A 14,945-nucleotide genomic window follows, 5' to 3' on the forward strand; every position below is an offset into this window, starting at 1 on the left:
CCCTCCCCCTCCCCTCTCTCGCCCTCCCCTCTCCCTCCCCTCTCCCCCCCATAGGATTTCAGGCATGATAGGGAAGGCCCTCGATTCTGAAATGTAGAAATGGTGGAAAATAATCATTGGCTTGGGGGGAGGGGGTTGGCTGAGCATCTCTGAGGTCAAGCTGGTGACAAAGGCCCTTTCTTACCTGAAGTTCTTGCACAGCGCTGGACTCCAGGCTCCAGAAGCAAAGATGGGGGAGAGGGCTGAGGAGGCCGCTCAGTTGGCAGCTCAGTTGGTGGGGGCTTGCCAGGCATGAGGCCCTGGGTTTGAGCCTCGGCACCACATAAACTGGATGTGATGGCTCACACGTGTTAATTCTGGCACTCCAGAGGTGGGGGCAGGAGGTGAGGAATTCCAGGTCCTTTTTGGTTACATAGTGAGTTTAAGGAGCAGCCAAGGTTAGAGATCTTGTCTAAATAAAGCAGTGGCCAGGCATGGTGGTGACCACCTTTAATGCCAGCCCTTGGGAGGCAGAGGCAGGAGGATCTCTGTGAGATGGAGGCCAGCCTGGTCCACAAAGTGACTTCCAGGCAGGCTGGGACTAGAGAGACCCTGTCAGGAAGGAAGGAAAGAAGGAAAGAAGGGAGGGAGGGAGGGATGGGGAAGGCAATTCTAGCCTCCCAGATGTGAGAGCAGAGGGGCCAGAGGCTGCTGATGGGGTGCAGGTGATTACTGGTGGGGTGCAGGTGATGATGATTTGTGGGGTTCAGGTGATGACTGGTGGGGTGCAAGTGATGATGACTGGTGAGGTTCAGGTGATGACTGGTGGGGTGCAGGTGATGACTGGTGGGGTTCAGGTGATGACTGGTGGGGTGTAGGCAATGGACATGGGAGGAAGTAAAGCTGGAAGAGGAACGGGGTGGTTGGCACTGTGGGGACAGGAAGCAGGTGTGCGGAGAATGGGGAGAGACACCAAGACAGTCCCGTGGCTGTGGGTGACAGCATTCCAGAATTCAGAGTTTTATAGGATTTTAAGAAATCATTCTTTTCCAGAAAGCAGTGATTAAAAAGTTGCTTGAAATTTTCATAAGAGTACATGGTTGGTATAAATCATAGCCATACATCTAGGGCTTAAGGCATATATTTTCTTTTTTTAATAGTCCAGACAGCATTTGATGAGCCCAGAGTGTGTGTCTGTGGGCAGAGAGCAAGGCTTGCATGAAGGCATTAGCAAGTGTCCCCCATTAGGAAGCTACTGATTTCTATCTCTTTGCTTTCAAAGGTGAAGCCAGTCATCCACAGCAGGATCAACGTGTCTGCCCGCTTCAGGAAGTCGCTGCACGAGCCCTGCACTATCTTGTAAGCTGGAGACCCTCACACTTCAGGGTGGAATTGGCTGTGTGCTTTCTTGGGGTTTGGAATTTGAACTGTACAGGCACAGCTGTTTCTTTTTCTCCCCTCAGCTTGATTGCAAATGGAGACCTCATCAACCCAGCTTCTCGCCTTCTCATCCCTAGAAAAGCCTTGAACCAGTGGGACCACGTACTCCAAATGGTCACAGAAAAGATAACTCTGAGGAGCGGGGCTGTCCACAGGTGCGTGAGAGCATCTTCCCACAGGGGGTGGTTTGGGGAGCCTTCAAGATGTTGCCAGCAGCCCTAGATTTGGATTTTGGCTGACCTGGTTAAGCTTTGCACGCCTCAGTTTCGTTATCTGCAGATTGGATTTATAGCAACACTTACTTCACAGGGTGGTTCAGACAGTCCTCTGCACACTGGAAAGTGCCAGCAGGCATCACCTGCTTTGTAGAGTCAATCAGCAAACATTGCACTGATTTCAGGGAGAAGGACTTGTCAGAGTGAGCCAGCTCCTTGATTCTTAGTTCTTTCCCTCCAGGAGGCATGATTGATTATTCAGTGGTCCAAACTGTCTGGCTAGTGTAAAAAGTCAGATGCCAGGGAGTGTCAGTGGGTTTAATGGGGACACAGGTAACAGGATAATTATAAGTGGGTTTCTCTAACCCTAAAAGTCAAAAGCATTTTTAAAAAAGATTTCTTTCTTTTTATTTATGTGTATGTGTTTTATTTGTGTGCATGCATGCCACATATGTTCAAGCCACATGTGTGCAAGTACCTGCTGAGGCCAGAAGACAGCATTAGCTCAGCTGGAGCTGGAGTTAAAGGCAAGTTATAAGCCACTGACATGGGTGCTGGGAACCGAACCAGGTCCCTTGGAAGAGCAGCAAGTGCTTTTAACCACTGAGCATCTCTCCAGCCCCCCCAAACCATTTCTTTTCAGTGAAATTTGAGTGAACATTAAAATCACAGTGTAGCCTATGAAATCATCTAAATTTTTAAAATTACAGTTATTATTGTGTGTCCACATGCCACGAGTGTGTGAGCCATGTGTGGAGGTCAGATGACAACTTGGGGGAATCAGTTCTTTCCGTCCACCACGTGGGTTCTGGGAACGGAACCCAACTCAGGTTGTAAGGCTTGGTGGCAGGTGCCTTTGCTCACTGAGTTGACTACCTCTTGACAGGTTAACATTCCTCTTTTCTTTCTGGTGGAGGGTTACAAATAAAGATGTATAGAACACATTAAGAGTGCATTTATAGCTGGATGTGGTGGCTCATGCCTTTAATCCCAGCACCCAGGAGTCAGAGGCAGGGGGATATCTAGAGATCAAGGTCAGCCTGGTCTACATATCGAGTTCTGGGGCAGCTTGGGCTATGAGAGACCGTGTCCTCCCCAACCCCCCAAAAGAGTAAATTTGTAGTGCATATGTACACAAGAAAACACATACACACACGCGCGTGCGCACAAACACACACACACACACACACACACACACACACACACACAATCCAAACAAGTTTTTCCCTTTAGTATCTGGCTCCACCTCAGCCTCTCTAATATGCTGTGTTGATGAACATGCCTGTTTTTGTGTGTACACACCATGCATTCACACACATGCACATACCCAAACACAGCATAGCACAGCAGAGAGTAAGTTCATAAATGGTTGCCTATTTTACTTTTCAGTTGGATGCATGTACAGATTACTGTGTGCATGTTTACATATATTAACTTAAAATTTTATATCCCTTAAAAATTTAAGTAGAAAGTGTTTTAAATGGAAGCAATACTGCATGTGTGACAAAAGTGTCAATTGAAAGTATTTCTCCCGGGGATGGAGAGATGGCTCAGTGGTTAAGATCACCGACTGCTCTTTCAGAGGACCCTGGTTCAATTCCCAGCACACATGGTGGAACTGCAGTTCCAGGGGCTCCGAAGCCCTCTTCTGAGCACCTCAGGCATTGCACAATATGGGTGCACTTACATATATGCAGGCAATACACTCATACATATAAAATAAAAATAACTTATAAAAAAGTATTTCTCCCATCCAGACCCCACCATCCCTTTCCTGGTACTTTTTGTATCATAGAAACCAGAACGGGAAATGCTCTACACCTGTACAAGCCTGTGCACTGTTCCTTTCCTCCCTCCCTCCCTCCCTCCCTCCTTCTCTCCCTTCCTTCCTTCTTTCCTTCCTTCATTGATTTGTTTATGGGTGGTGTATGTGTACGTGTGTGTGGTATGAGACCTGTGCATAGAGGCCAGAGGAGGACGTGGGGTCCTGTTCTGTTGGCCCCTCCTTCCTCCCTTGAGAAGGGCTCTCTTACTGAACCTGGAGCCAGGATGGCCCACAGCCAGCAGCCCCAGCCATTCCTTGTCTCTGCCTCCCACAGTGCTCGAGTTATAGTCACTCAAGACACACATTCAGGAGGCAGGGACAGGAGGGTCTCTGGGGCTTGCTGGATGCCAGCAGCCCAACTCCAGGTTCACCAAGACCCTGTCTCAAAGGAGAATGTCAGCAGGACACCAGATGACCGCCTCTGGCCTCTGCAAGCGGCACACAGGCCAACACAGCCCTTCTACATGCGCCAACATCTCACACAGACTGCACTCACTGACATAGTGTGATCCACCATTTCTTGATTCCTGTTTCTTTGATGTGTAGTGCCATCCCGGGCACTACCCTAGTCAGTTCACATTTTAACTGAATTAACTCTGCGGTCTTACGAGTTAAGTAGTGCTATTCTCTTTTAATAGACATGACATGTGAGGCCCAGTGTGGGAGAGTTACTTGTCTAAGATTATGCAGACCCTGGGTGGCAGGACTGGGCATCAAGTCTAGCAGGCAGGCTGGCTCCACCTGAGCTCTTAGCTACTCTCTAAACAAATGACACCTGTTTTCACACAATCTTGCATGAACTCTCTGTTATGGTCCTTTCTCCTTTATGTTATTGGTTTACAGTTACTCTTTACATATTAGGAAAATTGGCCCTTTTTCCTATACATTTCAAATGTGCCCCAGTTAGCATTTTCTTTGTTTTGCACATAAACATCTTGAATTCTCAATTTGTAGTCTTTCTCTGTGTGCACTAATTTTTTGACTACCTCAGATCTTCCTGATTTCAGGATTATAAAACTAATTTTCTGTGGTCTCATTTTGTGCTTTTCACTTTTACTTAAGCCTTAGCTACTTTTCGATTTTATTTTGGTTTCAAGAATGACGTCAGATATCAATATTTTTATATAGTTTTTCTGTATAAGTATAGTTTTGTCTTTTGACATGTACACACACAGATAGCCAACAGATGGTATACAAAGTACACAAATATGGGTGCAGGCAATCTCATGCCTGGATATATTGTCTCAAATATATAAGCAAATTCACATATAGAAACAAATATACACGTGAGCACCGTCCTAGTCTGCTTCTGTTTGATAATCACCAAGACCAAATGCAGCTGGGGGAGGCAAGGGTTTACTGGCTTACAGCTCACAGACCGTCATCTAGGGAAGCCATCACAGGAAGTGAAGGCAGGAATTGGAGGCAGAGACCATGGAGGAGCGCTGCTGGCTGGTTTCCTCTGGCTTCTCAGCTACCTTTCTACACAGCCCAGGCCTACCTGGGCTGAGACCTCCTACATCATACATGCATCAAGAAAATGTACCGCAGACGTGCTCACAGGCCAACCTGATGAAGGGAAGTCTTCAACTGAGACTCTTTCCGACGTCTGTCAAGGTGACAACCAAGATCAGCTATCCGAGCTGTAACATAGAAATAAAAATATCTTCCTTTGGAATATTTAGAGAAATTAAATTTTTTTGAGACAAGATCTCCCTCTGTAGCCTTGGCTGGTCTGGAACTCACTTGGTAGCCCAGGCTACAGTGGATCTTGGATATCTTCCTGTATCTACCCTGTGAATGCCATGATTTCAGGTGTGAGCCACTACACCAGACTGAGAAACTTCATTATTGATGCAATGGCAACTTGGTGCTGCCCACTTGAGAAGTCCGCTTTCTCTTACTAGACCATCCATAAGTCTTTCTATTATGCACCAGTTTATTTGCTAATAGAACATCAATACAGCTTTCTCTTGCCCATCTGCATCTTTATTTACCAGTAGCATCCCACAGAAATTAATTTGACTCCCTGTTCATAATTCTTGTATTTTGAGGCAGCAGAAGAAAGGAGGTTAAGGGTCAAGAAGCATAAGACAATCTTGGGTTAGAATGTTCTCAGTTAGAATGTGCTCAGGAATGTAGCCAGCTCTCAACTGGAAGGTTCCAGAGTCCATACTATGCTGCCTTTTAATTTCTAGCTATAGCAGTTAACTGCTGATTCAGATCTAACTATTTTTGGAGGAAAATGGAAGAAGAATGTTTGGCCCTCGGCCAGTGGTTCTCAACCAGGTATGATTTTTGCCCCAAGGGATTTCTGGAGCTATTTTTGCTGATTACAGCTAGGCAAGGCAGTAGCTGCCGCATCCAGTTGGGGAGAGGCCTGGGCACTGCTGAGCTCTCTGTAACAGACCAAGGAGAGGCCTGGGCACTGCTGAGCTCTCTGTAACAGACCAAGGAGAGGCCTGGGCACTGCTGAGCTCTCTGTAACAGACCAAGGAGAGGCCCAGGCACTGCTGAGCTCTCTGTAACAGACCAAGGAGAGGCCTGGGCACTGCTGAGCCCCCCATAACAGACCAAGGAGAGGCCTGGGCACTGCTGAGCTCTCTGTAACAGACCAAGGAGAGGCCCGGGCACTGCTGAGCCCCCTATAACAGACCAAGGAGAGGCCCGGGCACTGCTGAGCCCCCCACAGTGGACAGGGCAGCCTCTTTAAGTGAGCACTGTCTACAGTCCCTTTGTTGAGGACTGCTGGTCTAGGTCAAATAGGAAGAACAGAAATGTGGGTTGAGCTGCTGTCTTGATCTGCAGAGTTGGAAGCACCATGCTATAGAGAGATGTCAGCCTCTGGACACCAGCCCATTAATGATTAATGCATTTCAGGGAGTTCGGTGGGTTCTTCAGTGGACTTCATGGTTATACAGCATAGCTAATTCTACAGCTCAGTAGACATTTTTTCTGAGACGGCATCCTAGTCCTGGATGACCTGGAAATCACTGTTTAGCCCAGGCTAGCCTTGAATTTGCATTCTTCCCATCTGAGTCTCCTTAGAGCAGAAGTATTTATTACTATTACTTTTGTTGTTATGATTATAGTATTATTATTTTGCCTTTCCATAGCTTGCTAACCCTCATTATGCAATAAAGGCACAAGAATTTTTCTAGCAATCGGCTTTTAATCCTCTCTACTCCCGACTCACGTTTATAGTCTTCAAAGCTACATACTGTCTTCCTGACTTAATCTTGTGTTGGTCCGTTTTTCCCTTTTAAAATTCTGTAGACATTTAAAACCATCCAGTAAAGTGTCGCTGTTCTTGTAATAGGTGACATATTAATTGTAGTTACAGTAAAAGAGGTTCTGTGGAACCCCTTGGCTCTGGGAAGACAGTCGTGTTCGCCCTCCTGCTTAGGAGGCACAGCAGGAAAAGAGACAGAAGAATGCGTGCTATGTGGTTCTGCACCATTAATGCTGGCCCAGGCCTCGCCCCTCCTGACTCTTGCCTCTTTTTGACCCAGTTCTGTGTGTGTTTGGCTTTAATACTTTGACCAGAGGCTATTCTTAACAGAGAATGTGGCTGGAATCTTGACCTAGCCTGTAACCAAGAAAATATGGTGCCAGAGTGGGTCTCTGTGCTGCGGTGAGGCTCACTAGTGGCCCGCGGTTCTGCCAGGCAGTACTCGATCTCTGGTACAGTGACTGTGTTCCTGTTCAGTCTGTTAACTTCACAATCAGTAACTGGAAGAGTAACAGATGAGCCAAGCTAAGAACAGAGTGTTTTTATTTATTTTGTCTTTAGGCACTTCTCAAAATGCTTGTTAAGATGCTAATTGCTGGCATTGATATTTTACAGACTTTACACTCTAGATGGGAAGCTCATTGAGAATGGGGGCGATCTGGAGAATGGGCAGTTTTACGTGGCTGTTGGCAGAGATAAGTTTAAGAAACTGCCTTACAGTGAATTGCTTTTTGACAAGTCCGCCATGCGAAGGCCTTATGGGTAAGTCTTCATTGTGGCTCTTCATGCTTCCATTATTGTGTGAAATAGCATTGGAGGCAATGTGGGTGTAACGGGTGGGGTGGGGGATGGGAGAGGGCAGGGAAAGCAGGGCCGGCGTCACAGGTTTTCCCTCATATTTGGAATGTGCATTGTCCTAATACCAGCACTATGGGGAAATCAAGGCAGGCACTGGATACAGCTGGTCACAGTCAGGAGCAGAGACTGAATGTGTGCCTGCCTGTGCTCAGCCCCTCACTACACTCACACTGTCCAGGATCCAAGCCCAGGGAGTGGTGCTGCCTACAGTGGGCAGATCTTCCCACATCAGCTAAGGAAGTCAAGATAATGCCCACAGTCATGCCCAGTGGCTAACATGATCTAAACAGTTCCTCTTTGAGGCTCTCTACCTGAGGGAGGAGGATTGAGCGTTCAAGATCATTCTTGGCTATACAGTGAGTTTGAGGTCAGCCTCTCTCAAAATAAAATGTGTATATATATATATTATATATATATATATATATATATGGGGAAATTATATATATATTTTCCTGTAATTGATAATCATATCTATCAGTTAGAATGGAAAGCATTCACAATTGAAAACTATTTTACAAAAATAGACCATTTTGTGAATTTTGTGAGATTCATAGCACTTTTACATTGCACTGAATTTATAGCAAATCTGAAGATTTATTCTTGTGAAGAACATAACTGGGCCATGTGCTTTTCTACATAAATCTCATTGGCAGTTTTAGTTTAGTCCTAGCAATTAGATCAAATAATTTTTCTATTGATTTAGATAGAAATATCCTAAGGTATTGAAAAAAATTATAATAGCTTACATTCATTCATTCATTCAGTTAATTAATTAATTAATTAATTAATTTATAGACATGGTCTCTTGTAGCCCAGTGTAGCTTCTAACTTGCTATACAGCCCAGGCTGACCTTGAACTCCTGATCTCCTGCCTCCAGCTCTGAGGATTAGGTGTACATCCTCATCTGATTTATATTCCCATTTAACTATAAAAGGTAAAATAATGCAATTCTACTTATGCAAATAAATAGGGAGGCTGAGTGTACAGTTAACAAGTTTTGAGACTTACACTGTGTATGTGCACGTGTGTTTGCGTGTATGTAATGTGTGTGGGCTTGTGTGCACATGTGAACATGGAGGAGGCCAGAAGTTAATGTCAGATGTCTTTATTTTTTACTTTATTTTTATTTTATATGTATGAGTGTTCTGCCTGCATGTATGTAAGTGCACCCATGTTATGCAATACCCACAGAAGCCAGAAGAGGGCGTTAGACCCCTGGAACTGGAGTTATGAGTGGATTGGCTGCATGTGGGTGCTGGGAGCTGAACCCTCTGCAAGAGCAGCTGGTTCTCCTAGCTGCTGAGCCTTCTCTCGGCCCCCATTGCCTTTCTGTTCTGTTCTCTGTTTTATTCTTTGCAGCAGAGTCTGCCACTTAACACAGAGGTCAGTAATTCCACTAGTCTAAGACAGCTTGCTCTGGGGAATCCCCTGTCTCTGCCTCCTAAGCCTAGAGATTGCAATGTGTCCTCATGCCCATGGCATTTACATGGGTGCTGGGAACTTGAATTCCAGTCCTTAAACTTGTGTAGGAAACACATTACCCACCGAACCATCTCCCCAGCAAGGCTTACCCTCACACGAGATGTACCGCCAATGCTCTTTCTCTCTGAAATGCCCATGTTCGTGAGGATGGCTTGCTTCAGTTGAGCGTCTGTGCTGCAGAGCCTTGAGCTGTGAACGCTAGTCCTTGATGCTCGCAGCACAGTGCTGGAAGCCATCTCTGCTGTTCTTGGAGTCCAGAGCCTCTTTGCTATTGAGAATTGACTTTTCATGACTGTTCTCTGCAGAGATGGAACAGGATATGGCCACTGTGTTCCCTACTAATTTGTATCTGCGAGGCTTACTGAGGGGCTGGCTGAGGCTTCTAGTGAGTAACAGTGGAATTTCAGGGGCGGATGGAACTGTGCATGAGTGCAGGCTTTTGGACATTAGAGTTCTTCACCAGTAGATGTGTTACCTACTGTCCTTTTCATCCATGAAATTCGGACTTTTAAACTTCTGCTTAGCAACACTGGTCAGCCTACTGTGAGCTGCCCTGTGTACTTGGTAATTTTAAAAACTGACTCACTGGCTTTCCTCCTGCACTTTAGTAAAATTTACCTTTATATGTGTGTCCTCCTATTCTTGGAGTTAGACAGTTGGATTTCAAGATGGGTTTTTGCCCAATGACACAGGCATCAGTGAAACAACGTAGACCACAAAAAAGAATTATGATGATGATGATGATGATGTGACAATTGACTAGTTTAAAAACTCCTTGAATATAAATGCCAGTGTTTTTTAAAAAATTTTTTTTATTTTATCTGTGTGTATGTATGTGCACCATGTGTGCAGTACCCATGAAGGCCAGAAGAGGGCACCGGAGACTCTGGAACTGGAGGTATAGGTGGTTGTAAGCCACCTGATGTGGGTGTTGGGAACTGAACCAGAGTCCTCTCCATGAGCAGCAAATCCTCTTAACTGCTGAGCCATCTCCCCAGGTGCAATGCCAATGTTTTTATCATTCTTTTATCATTGTAAGTGGGAATAGTAGAACTATTTTTAAAAGTTACTATTATAATTATTTTTGGTTTTTTCAAGACAGGGTTTTATCTAACCTGGGCTAGCCTTGGTCTCTTGATCCTTCCACCTCTACTTCCTGAGTGCTACGATAATGGAAGTGTGTCACTATCACCAACAAAGCTATCACTTTTGACTTAATCTGTCATGGTTGTTTCTTAACTTAAGAAATGAATTTTTGATATGCAAATAGAATATTGAAGTTTTTAGTCAAACTGCTATTAAAAAATTGTATCAAAAATTATTTATGGGGCTGGATAGATAGCTCAGCAGTTAAGAGCACTGGCTGCTCCTGCAGAGGACCTGGGTTCAATTCCCAGCACCTATGTGATGGCTAACAATCATTTATCACTCTAGTTCCCAGGAATTTGATGCCTCCTTCTGACCTCCGCAGGCATTGCATGACACGGGTGTACTTACCTGCATGCGGGCATTATACTCACACACATAAAATATAAATAATAAATAAAATATTAAGAAAAAGTTGTTTATAAGCATGGAGTTAAATAACCCACCAGAAAGCATTAGAACTCTTTGGGAATGGAATCTGGAGATTTTGTGGTACTGATCACAGATGTCAGTGGACAGGTGACACCTGAGTGCAGATGGCAGAGTTGGGAGGGTGATTGTCTTGCAATGTATATTTTCTGTAATGAGCATTCAGATGTCCAAATTGCAATTTGTTTCCACAGTCAGAAAGCGTCTTCACTACCTCCTATGGTTGGATCCAGGAAGTCTAAAGGGAGTGTAAGTACCACTGCCTTCCTCATTAATACTCTGTATTCTAGACTTGAGAGCGTCCTTTGGGTTTCAATTAAATCCCAAGGACTACGTCTTAGCGACCAAGCAGCATATAAACAATTAGGCGAAACAGCACTGGAGCTCCCATGTCACGGCTGAAGTCCGACAGAGAGCGGCATTCTCAGAGTTAGACCTCAAAGCCTTCTCCCTGTGTAGCTAGGCAGTACAGTTCACATCACAGCTGAGATCTGAGCCGTCATGCACTGGGCTAGGCACTGGGTTAGGCTGTGGCTGCGGTTGGGGTCCTGTTTCCTATGTCTGACAAAGACTGAGAAGGAAGTTTAGGTAAGAAAATGGTGACCCTTAGGTGTGTTTCTCCAAATGATCAAGAATGGTCCTGAATGTTTAGTTTCACTCCAGCAGCTTTTCCTGGCAATTCCCTCACTGCTCATTTCCCCAGCAAACGCTCAGGAAGTTCCCTTTAAGAGGGAACCAGAACTGGCAAGTGGCAGCTAATCTCTTAACCCGTCTGCACTTACAGCCCACACTTGCTCATGGAGGAAGTCCATGTTGTTCCCAAGCGTTGCTTCACAGGTCTTCCTGGCTGAGGGCTCTTCCATCACCCTGGGTGGGCTCAGCAGGAGCGGTCAGATCTGTTCTGGTTGGCCCCACCTCAGTCTGAGGAGTAGCCTAACAACTTCTCTGTTGCTTGTGAACTAAGCGCTTGGTGGGCAGTGACTGTCCCCTGATGGAGAGGTGCATGTCTTAGCCTTCTATAGTTGTTATGTTGGTTTCTTGAAACAAAAAAAGATAATTTTGTGTGAAGAAGTATCGCCGGACGCAGCACTCATTTGTGGAGTTTACGACAAAGCTTGAGTCGCTCGCAGCCTAAGAGGATGACAGATAATTACCTGCAAAGGGTCTGAGCAGACTGAAACGAAACGCTGGGGATGTGGCCATCAAGAAAAAAGGAATCTTGAGTCCTGGTTTGAGGGCCAGTGGGGATTCTGATGGAGGCAGATGAAGAGAGGTTTCAGGTGGATGGCGGGAGGGAAGGAGGAATGGGTACACATCCCAGTTGGCGAGTGTTCACTCTGAGCCTTCACTCTGCCAAGCTCTTTCCCAGAGCTCAATGGTGAAAGCAAAATAAAGTCCTTGAGTTTAGTTTTTAGAAATAATGTTCTCTCCCCTCCTGGGCCTCCTCCTCCTGGTCCTTCTCCTCCTCCTGGTCCTCTTCCTCCTGCGCCTCCTCCTGGGCCTCCTCCTCCTGGTCCTCCTCTTCCTCCTGGTCCTCTTCCTCCTGGTCCTCCTCCTGGTCCTCCTCCTGGTCCTCCTCCTCCTGGTCCTCTTTCTCCTCCTGGTCCTCTTTCTCCTCCTGGTCCTCCTCCTCCTGGTCCTCCTTCTCCTCCTGATCCTCCTCCTGGTCTTCCTCCTCCTCCTGGTCCTCCTCCTGGTCCTCCTCGTCCTCCTGGTCCTCCTCGTCCTCCTGGTCCTCTTCCTCCTGGTCCTCCTCCTGGTCCTCCTCCTGGTCCTCCTCCTGGTCCTCCTCCTGGTCCTCCTCCTGGTCCTCCTCCTGGTCCTCCTCCTGGTCCTCCTCCTGGTCCTCCTCCTGGTCCTCCTCCTGGTCCTCCTCCTGGTCCTCCTCCTGGTCCTCCTCCTGGTCCTCCTCCTGGTCCTCCTCCTGGTCCTCCTCCTGGTCCTCCTCCTGGTCCTCCTCCTGGTCCTCCTCCTGGTCCTCCTCCTGGTCCTCCTCCTGGTCCTCCTCCTGGTCCTCCTCCTGGTCCTCCTCCTGGTCCTCCTCCTGGTCCTCCTCCTGGTCCTCCTCCTGGTCCTCCTCCTCCTCCTCCTCCTGGTCCTCTTCCTCTTGGTCCTCCTCCTGGTCCTCCTCCTCCTGGTCCTCCTCCTCCTGGTCCTCTTTTTCCCTTCTCTTATTTTGATCCTAAAGATGCAGTGTAGGTACCCCTAGCTTCTGCATTTAAACTGAGAAGAGGAAACCTGGAGCGTAGAAGGAACAGCTCAAACGCTCCCTGAGCAAGTGGCAGGGGACAGACAGTGCCCACCTGGCTACTCGGAGCTCTGGCTGCTGACCCTGGGCCTGCGCACAGTGAATCCCTGGCTGGCTGCCCCAGAGGCCCCACCTGGTGTGGAGGGTGATGTACCCACGAAGGCAGCTTCTTTATGCCCCGAATTCCAGGATGAACGTCCACCTTTATCCTTGAGTAGGGAGCCCCGAGGGCCTCTGAGAGGTTCAAAAAGCCCATTTCAGGACCCCCAGATCTTATATGCAAAGAAAGACTTACCATGGTGAGATTCCGTAGGTAAGTCATGGAGAGTGGCCTGGGTGTGAAGTGAGGAGTCTAGACAGGCAGGTGACAAAGGAAGCCAGAGCGGATTGCTGTTCTCGAAGAAACGGAGTGCTTGCCTGGTGTTGGGTTAGTGTGGAGCTGGAGGCAGAGACATCCACAGGAACTGTGAGCTTGGAAGCCAGAGAAAATGGCAGTCCAGTGACCAAGAAGAGGGCAGAGGAAATAATGACAGCTTTATTTCAAATGTGCTGAGTCAAAAGTCACCATGCGGGGTTGGAGAGGTGGCTCAGCAATTAAGAGCATTGACTGCTCTTGCAGAGGACTTGGGTTCGATTCCCAGCACCCACACGACGACAACCATCTGTAACTCTAGTTCCAGGGGAATCCAACACCCTCTTCTGACCTCTGCTAGCATTACATGACACGGGCACACTTATACACATGCAGGCAATACACTCATACACATAAAATAATAGTTAAAATATTTTTAAATAGTGTCACCATGAAGTGGTGGAAGTGCTCAGGAAGCAGTTGAGGCCTGCTGAGGATGTTGTGGTTATGGAGCGAGACCTGGCCACCTCGTGGCCTGAGTCGGGAAGCGGAGGTGGTGTCACTGTGTTCTGCTGTCATCCCGGACAGCGTGGCACAGACCAGGCAATGTGGAGTGAGAGAGTGGATGAGGAGGAGCCCGGACATGGAGTGAGGACTGTGTGTGCCCCAGGTTTGGGGAACATAGTCTTGCAGGATGGAGGGAAAGAGGAGTGAGAGTTAGTGCCCTGGTAGCTGAAAAGTATCTTTGGCATTAAAATAGTAAATGAAACCCGTAAATTAAAGGGTTTAGGAACCGTGTTTTTCTAAAGATTTATTTTTAACTCTGTGTGTGTGTGTGTGTGTGTGCGCGCGTGTGCGCGTGTGTGTGCGTGTGTGAGGGGGTATGTGCTTGTAAATGTGAGTGCCTTCAGAGGCTCTAAGAGGCTGGAGGATCCCCTGGAGCTATAGTTACAGGTGGTTGTGAGCTGCCTGACATGGGTGCTGGGAACCAAACACAGGTCCTCAGTAAGAGCAGCAAGTTCTCTTAGCTGCTGAGCCATCTTTCCAGCACAAGGAATTGAGTTTTCTTCTGTTTTCCTTTAGGCTTTGTGACAGAATCCCTTCTGCATACAGACCATGCAAACCTTAGCTCTTTGTCTAGCAGAAAAGCAATAGTTAAAAAGAAACCCAGTGTAACTCAGTAACTGGCTCAGGGTCACAGGGAAAGTGGACGGCATGACAAGGTCATGACCAGCTCCTGTGTTCCCAGCTGTGTGCTTTGGAATTTTGTGTTTACTAGCCTGAAACATGAAATGATAGATTTTTCATTCAAGACTATAACATATTTCCTGTTCTAAATCACGCATGCCAGCACACACATGCAATTTCCTTCCTTGTTCATTTGTTAGGAATGTTTTGGAGTCTGTGTTGTGAATACTGGTTCATCCAATGATGGTCGAGTTTTCCAGGTGTCTGACCAGGTTCTGAGCCCCAGGGGACAGAGCTGAGCAAAGAGACCCACTACCTCCTGAGGCTCATGGCCTGTGAGAGATGGCTGTTGAGCCAACAGTTCCCCAAATCAGCGTGTAACTACAGAGTGTGACAAAAATGGACGAAAACTACGGAGGAATGTGAGGGAAATGAAGAGAAAAGCTGTGCAGACAGCCGTGCCGAGGCCTCGGTGAAGCTTGACTTAACCAGGGACTCAGAGATGCAAGGGACAGTCCCATCCAGAGATAAAAGGCTCAAAATCATTAAA

General features: G+C 47.0%; 1 protein-coding gene across 1 annotated transcript in view; it reads left to right on the forward strand.

Moving 5' to 3' along the window:
- Dcdc2 (doublecortin domain containing 2) overlaps window positions 1-14,945 on the forward strand; it is a 164,549-nt gene that overhangs the window by 46,892 nt on the left and 102,712 nt on the right. The window contains exons 3-6 of the mRNA XM_008847100.3: window positions 1,262-1,338; window positions 1,443-1,574; window positions 7,307-7,453; window positions 10,802-10,856. Coding sequence (XP_008845322.1) covers window positions 1,262-1,338; window positions 1,443-1,574; window positions 7,307-7,453; window positions 10,802-10,856 — 411 coding nt within the window. The remainder of the gene's footprint in view (window positions 1-1,261; window positions 1,339-1,442; window positions 1,575-7,306; window positions 7,454-10,801; window positions 10,857-14,945) is intronic.

This window comes from Nannospalax galili, unplaced genomic scaffold (assembly GCF_000622305.1).
Source record: "Nannospalax galili isolate Female #2095 unplaced genomic scaffold, S.galili_v1.0 scaffold503, whole genome shotgun sequence".
Classification (NCBI taxonomy): Eukaryota; Metazoa; Chordata; class Mammalia; order Rodentia; family Spalacidae; genus Nannospalax; species Nannospalax galili.